Genomic DNA, 14624 nt, shown 5'->3' with positions numbered 1-14624 from the left:
TCTGTTTTATTCATTGTTGTAATTCCTAGAGTCTAGAACACTGCGTGGCACTAAGATCAATAAATATTTGTTAAATGTTGAAATTCTGACGTGAAAACATTTCAATCACTGCTGTTTTGTTACACGTTCAAAGGAATGATAACCTGGCTGATGTCTCAGTTTTGAGAATATTTAAAAATTTTTTTGTTTCATGAATTGAGGAAATAAAATATTATAGCAGGAAATCATACAATTAAAAGGGTGAATTATTGATAACTCTAACATTCTTTTTTAAAAATTTAGTTGTTATATCACTTAACTTTTGGTAATGAAAGGTTTTTTTTTTCCTTCAAGAGAATATTCTTTGATTTAGTTAGCTACTTAATGCTTCTGAAACTGGGGTTAAAAGAAGTTAATAGAATTCCAAGTTTTTTTTCCAATCATGTGTCTGTTCTCCATACATGCACTGAAAAGGTAAGGAAATTTGGTTTGATGTCAGAAATGTAAACTATAATATGTTTGATTTCTGAACATTTTGAATATGGTATTTACTTCAGAACTAGTTATGACTGTTAAGTTGAATTAGCAGTTCACATGATCTGGCTTCATGGAGTTGTTCCCTATGACTTTGACTACCTTTCTTTATTTTAATAATATTAAATTCAAAAGTTATGAGAAGAGTTATACTGAAAAGAGTCATTTCTGATTCTCATCCTCCCACTATTCAATCTCCTCTTTGGAGGCAATTTTTGGTGTACAGTTTCTTGTTACCTTTCTAGAACTATTCTATGCAGTCACAACTATGTTACTATATAGATTAAAAAAAATAACGTGAATGATATTCTGTATTTCTTTTTTGCTTTGTTTCATTCAATGCATCTTTGGCTAGCATTGCTTATCAGTACCTGGTGGTCCTGCAAAGTCCTCTTTATTTATTCAACCTGTTCCTCTATTGATGAGTATTTTGATTATTAACATTATCTTACTATAATAGCAACAGAAAAAATCCTATAATGAATATCCTTGTGTGTACATTACTTTTTGCAAGCTCACCCCTAGGATAAATTCCTGGAAGTGGGATTGCCAGGTCAAATGCTGTATGTTTGAGAGCTATTTGTATTAACTTTTCTGTGAATTTTGCCCACTTTTCTATTGGATTGTTGCTCTTTTTCTTACTCATTTGTTTGGGTTGTGGTCCTTTTACATCAATTTGTAGATGCTTTCTAGATATTATAGGCATGGTTTTTTGTCTCTGTGGTTATTGCTATTATTTTTTGCAGTTTGCTGTTTGTCTTATCACTTTACTTATAATGTTTTTCTCTACTTTTTTTCTTAACCACGTAGAATTAAAAAAATTTTTTTTAGTTAGTAATTTATCAGGGGTGTGTGTGTGTTTGCGTATGTGTGACTTTTGACTTTTGACTTACAAAGATCTGTCTCATGCTAAGATTATTTTAAAAAATATAATTTTCTAATGCTTTGTTGTGTTTAAACTTTTGATTCCTCTGCAATTGATTTTGCTGTAAAGACTGGGGGAAAAATCCTTATTCCTTTTTTCCCTTATGTATTTAATGAGTTATCACAAACATTTACTGAATGATCTATCTTTACCCCAATGACAACTGGGCCATTTTTACTAAATTTCCATTTGACCTATTTCACTGTATCATCTATGTATTCATGTATCAAATATCACACTTTTAATTCTCTTAACTCTGTAACACACTTAAATTTCTTCTTTACTCTTTTCAAACTTTTATTGGCATTGCCAGTATCCTTACTTTAGACACGTTTTGTTGTGCACATTTAACCTGAATTAAAGAAATTCTTCATTGTAGTTGCGGATAAATGGTGAAAAATTAGAAGAACTCTTATCTGAAAGAGCTGTACAATTTCGGGCCATTCAACGCCGGCTGTTAACAAGGTTCAAAGATAAAACACCTGCTCCTCTCCAACACCTGGACACCTTGCTAGATGGAACTTACAAGCAGGTTAGTATAATAACAGTGATAGTTTTATACTACTGGATATAATTTTTTTCCCTCACCCTAGAGTCATGCACCAGACTATCGAGATAAGGTATTTCTTTCCTATGTATTATGGAGCAGCAAATAGCACACAAGCTTTAGAGTCAGAATTTAAAGTCAAGCTCTCACTTTCTAATTATGTGACCTTGAGTAAATTAGATTAGATCCATCCATATTTTACTTCCCAGGGTTGTTGTGAGGATTTTCCATCATTTGTGTGAAGCAGCCAGCTTAATGCCAGGCACATAGGATATGCTTGATAAATAGTAGCTATTATGATTAGTGTTATTATTGGACAATTCTTGGTACATCCCATAATTATCATCATAATTCTCAAATTGTCTTACAGAGCAATTGGATTACACTTCTAGTTTTATGTCAGTTGATGTTTTGAGATGGAATTCTTTTTTTAAAATTTATTTTATTGAAGTGTAGTTGATTTACAATGTTGTGTAAATTTCTGCTGTACAGCAAAGTGATTCAGTTATACATATATACATTCTTTTTCATATTCTTTTCCGTTATGGTTTATCACAAGATATTGAATATAGTTCCCTGTGCTATAGAGTAGGACCTTGTTGTTCATCCATTCTGTATATAATAGTTTGCATCTGCTAATGCCAAACTCCCAATCCATCCTGCACCACCCCTTTGGCAACCACAAGTCTGTTCTCTACGTCTGTGAGTCTCTTTCATAGGTAAGTTCGTTTATGTCATATTTTATATTCCACATATAAGTGATATCATATGGTATTTGTCTTTCTCTTTCTGACTTACTTCACTTAGTACGATAATCTCTAGGTCCATCCATGTTGCTGTAATGACATTATTTCATTCTTTTTAATAGCTGAGTAGTATTCCATTGTATATATGTACCATATCTTCTTTATCTATTTATCTGTCATTGGACATTTAGGTTGTTTCCATGTCTTGGCTATTGTGAATAGTGCTATGAATAGTAGGGGTGCATGTATCTTTTTGAATTATAGTTTTGTCTGGATATATGCCTAGGAGTGGGCTTGCTGGATCATATGGCAACTCTATTTTTAGTTTTTAAGGAACCTCCGTACTGCTTTCCATAGTGGCCACACCAAATTACATTCCTACCAATGGTGTAGGAGGGTTCCCTTTTCTCCATACCCTCTCCAGCATCTGTTATATGTAGACTTTTTAATGATGGCCATTCTGACCGTTGTGAGGTGGTGCCTCATTGTAGTTTTGATTTGCATTTCTCTAATAATTAGCGACGTTGAGCATCTTTTCATGTGCCTGTTGGTCATGAGATGGAATTCTTAAATAGCCCTTTGTTCTAAATCAAAAAGACTATTTTCTTCCTCTTCCTGATTCGTCCTTCTACCAGTGGTTTATCATTTGCATGACTAGGGTGATCTGAGTCTCACTCTTAAGGTATTATGTCTTCAAAAACCATTCAAAATTATCATCTCAGGCTTGAAATAATAATTTTTAAAATTCAAATTTCATGGGTAAGGCCTCTGCCAGTTCCACTATAAGGAAGTCAGCTTTGAATAACTGCATTATGTCTTCTCATATTTCTATACAATATCACTGATCTGTTTCAAAATCAGTGTTGGTGATATGAATATTCTGTTGATTTTTTGATTGAATTTTTTTGTTGAGATAGTTGTGTATTCCCATGCAGTTATACCAAAAATACAGCTAAATCTCATGTATCCTTTACCCACTTTTCTTCCAGCAGTAGCATTTTGTAAAACTATAGTATAATATCACAACCAGGGTATTGACATTGATAAAATCTATAGATTTTATTCAGATTTCCACAATTTTACTTATACTCATTTGTGGGTGTATTAAGTTCTATATAGTTCTATCACACATGCAGGTCTGTGTATCCACCACCACATTCAAGACACCAAGCAGCTCCATCACACAAGACTCCCTCATGTTGCCTTTTATTAACAGAACTCCCCTCCCGTCCACTGCTCTCTACCACATTCTGTTGTTTTTGAAAGAACGAATCAGGTATTTTTTTTATAGTTGGCTTTTCTAGAGGAAAGAAAAATAGCTTACCATGTAAACATCAATAAATGTGTTGATAATACATTTGCTTCTTGAAATTTTCATGGTTATTTGAAAATTAGTAGCAATTCGAGGGACAGTCTGTAGCAATAGTAGGGTATTGGAAAGAACACTGGGCTTGAAGTCCAAAGACCCCAGTTCTGTCACTTATTAGCTATGCAGCTTTTGGCAATTCCTTTACCTTCCCAGAACTTCAGTTTCTTTCTATAAAATGGAATAACTACTCACTGTGTTGTTACAAAGATTCTATTCCATAATGGATGTAGAAATGCTTGGTAAATTGTTCTACAAATATAGACTGCCAATTTCTTTTGTGCTGGAGCAATTATGTGACTCTTAGGTTAGTAGGCACTAACGCTCTTTCTGTTCCAGACTTCTTTTTTCTCTCTTCGGTACACTTTTTGTTTTGGTTTGTTTTTCATTTTCTTTCTTTTTTTCCTCCTCCTTCTTCTTCATATCTCTTTGATGACCTATCTCATTCTTAGATTTCCTGCCACACCTGCACCTGGGGCTGAAGAAATGCTGAATCTTATCTTTAATGGTGCTGTATCTTTTTGTGGACGCAATGGCAGAGGGGTCTTTAAAGGGGTTTGTTGAGGATGCTTGATTTAATGCTTTCCATATTTTCTATATAGCAAGACTTTCTTTGTCTTTTATGCATTCTCAGTTCTGGGGTTTATTTTTTTCTGCTTAACTCCAGGTTGGGTTTTTCCATGATTTTTAATATGGACAAGATGATCAAAACCATAGAGTTTTGCTTGAATCTATGTGTTAAGTCTCCATTCTTTTTAGATCAAAAAAGAGAATGAACAAACTTTTGAAAGAAACGTATGAATACTATAAGAAATTTGAGTTAGTTTTAATGCAATTTATTACTCAGTTTTATTATATATATTAAGATTATACAAAATGCTAAATTCTCGAACTTAGTTCTTTATCATCTTCTCAGAAATATAATCACTTTGTATGTTTTTGTGTCTTTCTAGACCTCTTTGCATTCAAAAACAAAGTGTTGTTTTGTGAGGCTAAAAAATTCATATATAGTATCATACTATATGTATTAGTCTGCCTCTCTTTTTTGTTTTTCTTCCAACAGTATGTACTGGAGCTCTTTTCACACTGTAGATCTACTTCTCTATTTGTAATGGCTGCATAGTATTCTGTAATATAGACATTCTGTAATATGGAAAAGCACAGTTTATTGAAAGATAAATCATAAAAATATTTTTAATGCTGAGTCTAACACTGAGAAAAATCCCTTTTAGACAATTCTATTGTGACTAGACAGGTGTATGACATACCTCACTATCACATACCTTTGGTTTAGTGTAAACTTATCTTTATACTTTGCCTGGCTAGGGGGCAGATTACTTGGATGATTTACTTGGCAGATTAGCCAATCATGAAATAATGATTTGTGCTAGAGCCTGCTCTTACTCTCCATGGCATAACACCATTGCATGAGTGTCACTAGATTTGTAAAGTGTTTTCCTAATGTGTCAGTTTAAAATTAGTTCTACTACCTGTGTGGAGTCCTTGTTTTCTCATGTGCAAGGGGCTTTTAATTTTCTCTTTTCTGTGGATCTTAGTGCCACTTTAGTTTTAGTTGGATAAGCATTCTGAGCTGTGCATTGATAAATTTACTTCCTGTCCATCTATCACCAGGCATCTGGAAGATGCTATATTGTCATCATTTAATGAAGTGGTGATAATTGGTTTATGTGAAAATAGAAGCAGAAGTCAGTATCCTCCTAAAACTAGTGTGTAAAGTCTCTGAAGGCAGGGACCTTATTTTTCTTTTGTCTTATTCACTACTATATTCTCAGCACAATACATTTCTTGTCATGTTATAGGTGCTTAAAAACATTTGTTCTAGGAATGAATGCTTTCTTGCCACTAAGATAATTTCTTGAAACTGGATGTCTTGGATAAGGGCAATCCTACAAAGAACAGAGCAGCAGAGAATTCCTTCAGTTCAGGCTCATGAATCATTAGGATGATTTATTCTAAAATCCTCAAAAGCCACTAAAAAAATGAAACTCTTCTCACTTCCTAAAGAATATTGTTGGAGGACTCAGGTAAACTGTCATAGCTAGGAAGGTTTTATCGCTGAAAATTCTTGACTAAAGAAATCTTTTCTATTCTTTTTTTGTGAGTATGTATGTGCCAAAGTTAAATATGAAATAATCATCTGTTGAAATATCTCAATGCAGATACAGAGGTTAAATTTCATCATATTCTAAGTGTAATGAGAATTATTTGAGATCTTTCAGTATTAATACCTGTCCAGAAGCATGAAAAGTTTGATTGTCTTCATTTTCCATTTACATAATTGTTGGGTTCTTTCTCTTGGAAACAAAATTTCTTTCATAAAATGTATCCTCTGAACAGTGAGGATAGGATGTAGAAATGTAGAACTGAGGAAGTTTGGGGGTCTTATGGGTGCTACATGTCCAGGAACTGCTATGAATTCCAATAAAGTCCTTAGGACAAACTGAAAGTGAAGCCCAAGTCCCTTCATATACGAACGATTAAGCATTGCTGAGTTGGCTGTAATGTGAAATAGTTGGTATGGTATATTTACTCGTGTAATAGAGTTAGTGATGGTACGTTCATAGGTTCTGAGGTCAAAGTTTGGCTTACTAGCTCTGCACTCAGTAATGATAGCTATTGTTATTTAGGAACCAAAAAGTCAATTTACCAGGTACAGGAGTAGGTAAGGTCAGGGTGGGAGGACAGAATGGCTTCTGTGCCCTTGGTGTTTAGCAGAAACTCTGGGTACCACTAGTTTACATGGTGAGGCCAGTGAAGTGGGTTTCCAATCTTTGAATGACTTGGGATGTAGGTGCCTTTGAATCTGGTCCAGCAAGAGCCTGTTAGAGAAAGCCACTGCTTCTAAGGTTGCGGTAAGACATCCAACATTGTTTCCTTTAAATGCATGCTAATAAATGTTCTAGGGTTTGAAGTGGAGTATCTGACTTATCCTAGTATAATGATCAAGAACTCTGTGTCCAGAGACAGCTTACTTGTATTCCAGCCCTGGCTCTGTGACCTTGGGCAAATTACTTAAACAAAAAGAAAGCCAAAACCCTCCTAAACCTCGGTTTTCCCATCTGTAGAATGGTGCCTCCTTCATTGGGTTGTTGTGAGAACTGAAATGTGTAAAGACATAAATTGCTTAGAATAGTGCTTGGAACACAATAATCTCTCAACAAATGTTAACTACAATTCTGAGGATAGTTTTTCATCTTTATTTGACTAATAAGTTATGCCATCTCAAAAATGGTGCTATTCATTGGTCAGAAAAAAGAGGTTATAATACATCATCTTTCTGAAACTTCGCTATCTGTTGGCATCACAAATCTAGATCTCAGCTAAGAATCATGAAGATCATGTATCCTCAGGGGCACCCCCAAACTCCCCTAGGGTAACTGCCTTGGGTGTTTGGTTCCAGAGAGGATACCAAAAGGAAAGGCGCATCAGGATCGTAAGGTCAAGTGACCATCTTCCCAAAATCCCTGATTGTTTCATCTGGATGTATTCTTAGAAGGAAAATTGCTCAATCAAAAAATATTTCTCACTCACACACACACACACACACACACACACACACACACACGTACACATACATATTGCTTAGCAAAAATGTACTAAATTATAGTTACTCCAGCAGTATATAAAAATGTCTATTTTGTAGGTATTATTGTTTTGATCTTTACAATTCTTAACTGAAAAAATAATTTGACTGTTATTTCAATCTTTCTTTCTTTGCTTACCAGTGAGGTTGAACATTTAAAAAATGTTAATTGGCCATTTATATTTCTTCTTTTGTGATTTACATATATAGAACCTTTTGTTCAATAATATATCAGGTAGTTCAGCTTTTTCTTATTTTGTGTATATTAAGAGTGGCAATCTTTTAGCATACTTTTGTCATGCATAAAAAATACTTTGTGTATGTAAGGAATGCAATCTCTCTTCATATGTAAAAGAAGTTTTACCAATTTGTCATTTGCCTTTTATTTTTATTTATGATGTTTTTTAGACAAGTAAAATTTATAAAGTATTTACATAATAAAGTCTATTCATCTTTTTCCTTTAGGTTTCTCTGTCTAGGAAAGTCTTCCCATGCCAAGAGTATTATCGATCTATAATTTATTTTAACATTTTTATGCTATCATTCTTTATATATACTTTTTTTTAATCCATCTGGAATGTATTCTGCAATTTAGTGAGAATCTCATCTCCTCGCCAAAAATGGTGAGCTAGTTGTCTCAGCCCCTGCTTACTGCATAATCCATTTTTCTCTTGCTGAGCTGAAATACTACTTGTATCATTTAACAATTTTACTGTATAGCAAACTACCCTAAACCTTAGTGGTTTAAAACAACAGTTCATTATTGTTCATGAGTCTCTGAATCAGCTGGGCTGTTCTGTTGACCTGGGCCATGGTTGACTATTCTTGTTTGAATTCACTCATGTGTCTCTGGTTAGCTGGTTGCTCAGCTGGGGACTGGATGGCCTAGGATGTGCTTACTTACATATTGGCATTTGGCTCACAATTAGATGGGGTGATTGTACCACATGTCTCTCCTGTGTGGCAGGCTGGCCTGGGCTTGTTTACATGGTGGCTACAGGTCCCGGTGCACAAGTATTCTTCAAGGCTCTGCCTGTGCCATGTCTCTCATTCCCCATTGGTTTTGAGCAACCCAGATCAAAGGGTTGGGGAAATAGACTCTGCTTCTTTATTTAAGGAGTCGAGAACTGTGGGCATTTTTACAATTTACCCTAATTCTAAATGAGCATATACTAAATGAGCAAAATGTTTTGAAAGATAATTTTTTTCAACCTTTCCTAATCCTTGAACTTAGGTTTTCTATACTTTTAACTTTGAAACCTAAATTTTTGTTGTTATTAAAATTTTATTAATTCATAATCAGTTATAATCTATGGATTTGAAAGATAATTTCTCTTATAATTAGATTTGTCAAGAGTTATTTAAAGCAAACAGAGCATCTGTGCTGTTTTCAGGCTAGTGAAACTGCCTGAATACTTGCCTATGTGCTTAGTTATGGTCAGGTGTTTCGGGGATGGAATCTGTTATCTAGTCTCCTTGTAGGTCCCCACCATAGTCCTGTCCAGGGTGGGCGTTATGGGTGTGTGATCTATGCAGTCACAGAGCCCTGTGTTTGGTTGAATGCTCTGTGGTAGCCGTCGTGAAATTCTTAATACTTTTTGAACAAGAGGCCCCATATTTTCATTTTGCCGTGGGCCCCTCAAATAATGTAGGTGGTTCTTGCCCTGTTGGGATACTAACTAATTTTTAATGAGTAGAACAAGACAATTGGGAGCTCAAATACAGAGTAGAATTCAAAGACATACTGGTTTTATTACCACTACCCCAAAACCACCTGTACGTTTCCCCAAAGATGAACAGAAAGGGATGCGGTGGGCATCAATGAACTCCTCTGAACAGCTCAAAGGCTTCTTTCTGGGAAAGGCATCTTGGTTAACTGACAATGAAGTGACAAGGGTTATCTCATTTAAGAATATCATCCTGCAATTAGCTGTCTCTAGGCATGTTGTGGGTGGCAGCCTTTGTTTAGATTTCCATTCTGTGGGTCACTGGCTTCAAGATGCACCATGAATAGTTATGAGTTTTGGTGCACAAAGGGTTCAGCCAACCACTTTTCTCCTGTTTTTAACTGCAGGTTATTTCTTATATCCTTATCTTTGATTGGACAGGAACCCCAAAACCACAGCACCACATTATACTTTTAGTACCATGCCTTTCCTGTATAGTATCTACTAACCATCACATCACACTTCACTGGGGGCATCTACCAAGCACCCTTTACTGAGGTCATCCTACAGCTGAGACAAGAAGAGAGGACTAGGACTGTCACTCTGGGAAAAGCATCTCGTGATTCTTATGTGGGAAGGATCTGGTTTCCAGTGAATGAGGATTTTCCAGTTGCTCACCACAATTTCTATAATTTATTCTAGAATTTTGGAAAAAAACTCTTACTTTTTGAAAGAACTTTCACCTTTACTTCTAGCTCTAGAGGCATAATGTTGAAAGAAAGTAACCGTGTCAAGAATTTCTTTTTTTCAGCAGTTAGAAACCTAAATTTCCTCATTTGGATAATTGGAATCCTGCTTTGTCAACCAACTGAATATATTTTTGGAGGACCTAAGAAAAAAAGTATGGGAAGAGAAGGGAAATTCATGTTTATTGAGCATCTGTTGAGTCTGAGATACATTTCATTTATTTATCATTTTATACAGCCATCTTGTGGGTGGCATTCTTGTGTCCATTTTATGGATGAAGAACTTGAGACTTACAGCAGGGTTAAACAACCTGCTCAGTGTTACACAGTTATTAAGCCATCTATTCCAAAGTCCATGTTTTAGTATGTCATGTGGCATTTTTACTTCAATTATTTCCAGGTGGGAAATAGACATCATAGGTTTTCTTTAGCAAAACTACAGTCAGGTTGAAGAAAAAACAGATTTGTGCAAAATATTTGTACATATTTATGATGTATATATGTATATATTCATGATCATCCAATATTCATTGTATATACACCTATCAGAAGGTAACAAAATCTTCTGGAGAGTTCCCCAAATGTGTATTACATCTGAAACTTGGGTATCAGAGGAAGAGGTGAGTTTGTTAATTTAACTGATACTGAAGTTCAGTTTCTTTGCCATCAAATGCTAGTGCTTATTGCATTTGGCAGAAAAGCTTTGGAAAATAAGTTCTCTTTGATGTTATAAAATTTTCACGTGTATTTGTTTGTCAAAGCAGGACTGGTTGGTTGAATTGAAATAGGGGAAATTTAGACTTACCCTATGGTTTGGCTGTGTTTTGATGCTTTTATGTGTACTAAGATTTTTTTTTTTCTCTGCTTGAACACTAACCCTCTGTTGTAACAGGGGAAAAGTGTTTACTAATCTAAAAGTTTAATTGTGTCAGATGACATATGTGTGATGTAATGACTGATAGCCATTAATGTTTTAGAAAGGCACTTGGCTGGTTTTTCTCTTCTGCAAAACAGAGGCTGTATTAGGCATAATTTTAAACAGAGATCCTGTGGTTTGGAGTTTGCTATTTGTTACTTTTTCTGTACTTAAAACTTCCTTCTACTCTGTTTATTTGTGTGTTATTGATATATAAAAATCATTTTAAGTCACGCAAAAATCTAAGAGCTTTTTGGTCTGTGACTTTTTAAATGAGCATGATTTTGGCTGATAACACAAAGGAATATGTGATGAAACCATTCAGAGGCCTACTTTCCTCTTTGCATTGGCAAGTAAAAAACAATATGCTGAGACTGAGAAGGAAGTATCAGGGATTTGATGATGTTGCTGCATTTGTCTTCCTTATAACCACTTAAGAGCTAAGAAAAAGTTCTTTCTTTTCCCAAGGAGATGGAATAAACAGATGATAAAGGGAGCACAGAAAAATGTAACCATATGTTTGGGGATGAATGTGAGAGTTTAAGTTAAAAAAATAAAAGGATGGGATGGCAGTAAAAAAATGGAGTTTGCATGTTTTCACCCTATAATTCTATTCTTGGATGTTTATCTAAGAAAATAGTTCACAAAGGAAAAAAAATACATTCATCAAGTTGTTCATTTACAGTATTAATCACCTTTGCAAGAAATTATAAATCAGCTTTCTATAGTTGGAAAATGATTAGATTTATTATAGTACCATCATTTGATATACCATTTCTTATTATTTTAAAAACTGGAATAATATAAAACATTTTATTTTATTTTATTTTTTACTATTATTTTTTAATTAATTTATTTAATTTGTTTATTTTTGGCTGCATTGGGTCCTTGCTGATGCACACGGGCTTTCTCTAGTTGCGGCGAGCAGGGGCCACTCTTGGTTGCAGTGTGCAGGATCTAGAGCACAGGCTCAGCAGCTGTGGCACAGGGGCTTAGCTGCTCCGTGGCATGTGGGATCCTCCTGCACCAGGGCTCGAACCCATGTCCCCTGCATTGGCAGGCAGACTCCTAAACACTGCGCCACCAGGGAAGCCCCTAAAACATTTTAAATAATTGGAAAGAGCAGATTACTATATAGTAAGTCTCCAATAGATGTATCTATAATAGATAAGTGTGCAAAGATTTGGAAGGAATACAAAAAATTAAAAATGACATACATTTGTTTTAGATGACTTTAAATTCTTAAATAATTAAAAAAATTGTTATGATCATAATTTTATAAGTGTGAAATTTTTTTTCACAATATGTGAATGTACTTAACACTACTGAACTGTACACTTAAAAATACCTAAGGTGGTAAATTTTATGTTCTGTTTTACCACAGTTAAAAAGAATAACTTTTTGAAAACTGGGATGTGGTCAGGAACTCCTTGTCATCATTGGTTTTCTATTTTTTTTTTTTTTTTTTTCTGTGTAGACTAAACATAACTTTTTTTTTTAACAGTCCTATTCACTTTTTTTTTTAACATCTTTATTGGAGTATAATTGCTTTACAGTGGCGTGTTAGTTTCTGCTTTATAACAAAGTGAATCAGCTATACATATACATATATCCCCATATTTCCTCCCTCTTGCACCTCCCTCCCTCCCACCCTCCCTATCCCACCCCTCTAGGTGGTCACAGAGCACAGAGCTGATCTCCCTGTGCTATGCGGCTGTTTCCCACTAGCTATCTATTTTACATTTGGTAGTGTATATATGTCCATGACACTCTCTCACCCTGTCACATCTCACCCCTCCCCCTCCCCATATCCTCAAGTCCATTCTCTAGTAGGTCTGTGTCTTTATTCCTGTCTTGCCACTAGGTTCTTCATGGCCTTTTTTTTTTCCCTTAGATTCCATATATATGTGTTAGCATACTGTATTTGTTTTTCTCTTTCTGACTTACTTCACTCTGTATGACAGACTCTAGGTCCATCCACCTCACTACAAATAACTCAATTTCGTTTCTTTTTATGGCTGAGTAATATTCCATTGTATATATGTGCCACATCTTCTTTATCCATTCATCTGTCGATGGACACTTAGGTTGCTTCCATGTCCTGGCTATTGTAAATAGAGCTGCAATGAACATTATGGTACGTGACTCTTTTTGAATTATGGTTTTCTCATGGTATATGCCCAGTAGTGGGATTGCTGGGTCGTATGGTAGTTCTATTTTTAGTTTTTAAAGGAACCTCCATACTGTTCTCCATAGTGGCTGTATCAATTCACATTCCCACCAACAGTGCAAGAGGGTTCCCTTTTCTCCACACCCTCTCCAGCATTTACTGTTTGTAGATGTTTTGATGATGGCCACTCTGACCGGTGTGAGGTGATGCCTCCTTGTAGTTTTGATTTTCATTTCTCTAATGATTAGTGATGTTGAGCATTCTTTCATGGGTTTGTTGGCAATCTGTATATCTTCTTTGGAGAAATGTCTATTTCGGTCTTCTACCCATTTTTGGATTGGGTTGTTTGTGTTTTTGATTGAGCTGCATGAGTTGCTTGTATATTTTGGAGATTAATCCTTTGTCAGTTGCTTCATTTGCAAATATTTTCTCCCATCCTGAGGGTTGTCTTTTAGTCTTGTTTATGGTTTCCTTTGCTGTGCAAAAGCTTTTAAGTTTCATTAGGTCCCCTTTGTTTATTTTTGTTTTTATTTCCATGTCTCTAGGAGGTGGATCAAAAAGGATCTTGCTGTGATTTATGTCATAGAGTGTTCTGCCTATGTTTTCCTCTAAGAGTTTGATAGTGTCCGGACTTACATTTAGGTCTTTACTCCATTTTGAGTTTCTTTTTGTGTATGGTGTTAGGGAGTGTTCCAACTTCATTCTTTTACATGTAGCTGTCCAGTTTTCCCAGCACCACTTACTGAACAGGCTGTCTTTTCTCCATTGTAGATTCTTGCCTCCTTTATCAAAAATAAGGTGACCATATGTGCATGGGTTTATCTCTGGGCTTTCTATCCTGTTCCATTGATCTATATTTCTGTTTTTATGCCAGTACCATACTGTCTTGATAACCTTACCTTTGTAGTATAGTCTGAAGTCCAGGAGTCTGATTCCTCCAGCTCCGTTTTTCTTTCTCAAGATTGCTTTGGTTATTCGGGGTCTTTTGTGTTTCCATACAAATTGTGAAAGTTTTTGTTCTAGTTCTGTGAAAAATGCCATTGGTAGTTTGATAGGGATTGCATTGAATCTGTAGATTGTTTGGGTAGTATAGTCATTTTCACGGTGTTGATTCTTCTAATCCAAGAACATGGTATATCTCTCCATCTGTTGTGTCATCTTTCATTTCATTCATCAGTGTCTTATAGTTTTCTGCACACAGGACTTTTGTCTCCTTAGGTAGGTTTATCCCTAGGTATTTTATTCTTTTTTGTTGCAATGGTAAACAGGAGTGTTTCCTTAATTTCTCTTTCAGATTTTTCATCATTAGTGTATAGGAATGCAAGACACTTCTGTGCATTAATTTTGTATCCTGATTCTTTACCAAATTCATTGATTAGCTCTAGTAGTTTTCTGGTAGCATCTTTAGGATTCTCTATGTATAG

The 14624-nt window shown here is 35.2% G+C and overlaps 1 protein-coding gene across 11 annotated transcripts in view; it reads left to right on the top strand.

The window, feature by feature from the left end:
• The window catches only part of BBS9 (Bardet-Biedl syndrome 9), a 461337-nt gene that overhangs the window by 247424 nt on the left and 199289 nt on the right, over positions 1 to 14624 (top strand). For all 11 annotated transcript variants that reach the window (XM_036863487.1, XM_036863483.1, XM_036863488.1 and 8 more), the window contains one exon: positions 1818 to 1970. In XM_036863487.1, the coding sequence (XP_036719382.1) occupies positions 1818 to 1970 (153 nt within the window). The remainder of the gene's footprint in view (positions 1 to 1817; positions 1971 to 14624) is intronic.

Source organism: Balaenoptera musculus, chromosome 9 (genome assembly GCF_009873245.2).
Source record: "Balaenoptera musculus isolate JJ_BM4_2016_0621 chromosome 9, mBalMus1.pri.v3, whole genome shotgun sequence".
NCBI lineage: Eukaryota > Metazoa > Chordata > Mammalia > Artiodactyla > Balaenopteridae > Balaenoptera > Balaenoptera musculus.
The sequence above is the reverse complement of the archived record's forward strand: the minus strand, read 5'-3'. Positions and strand labels throughout refer to the sequence as shown.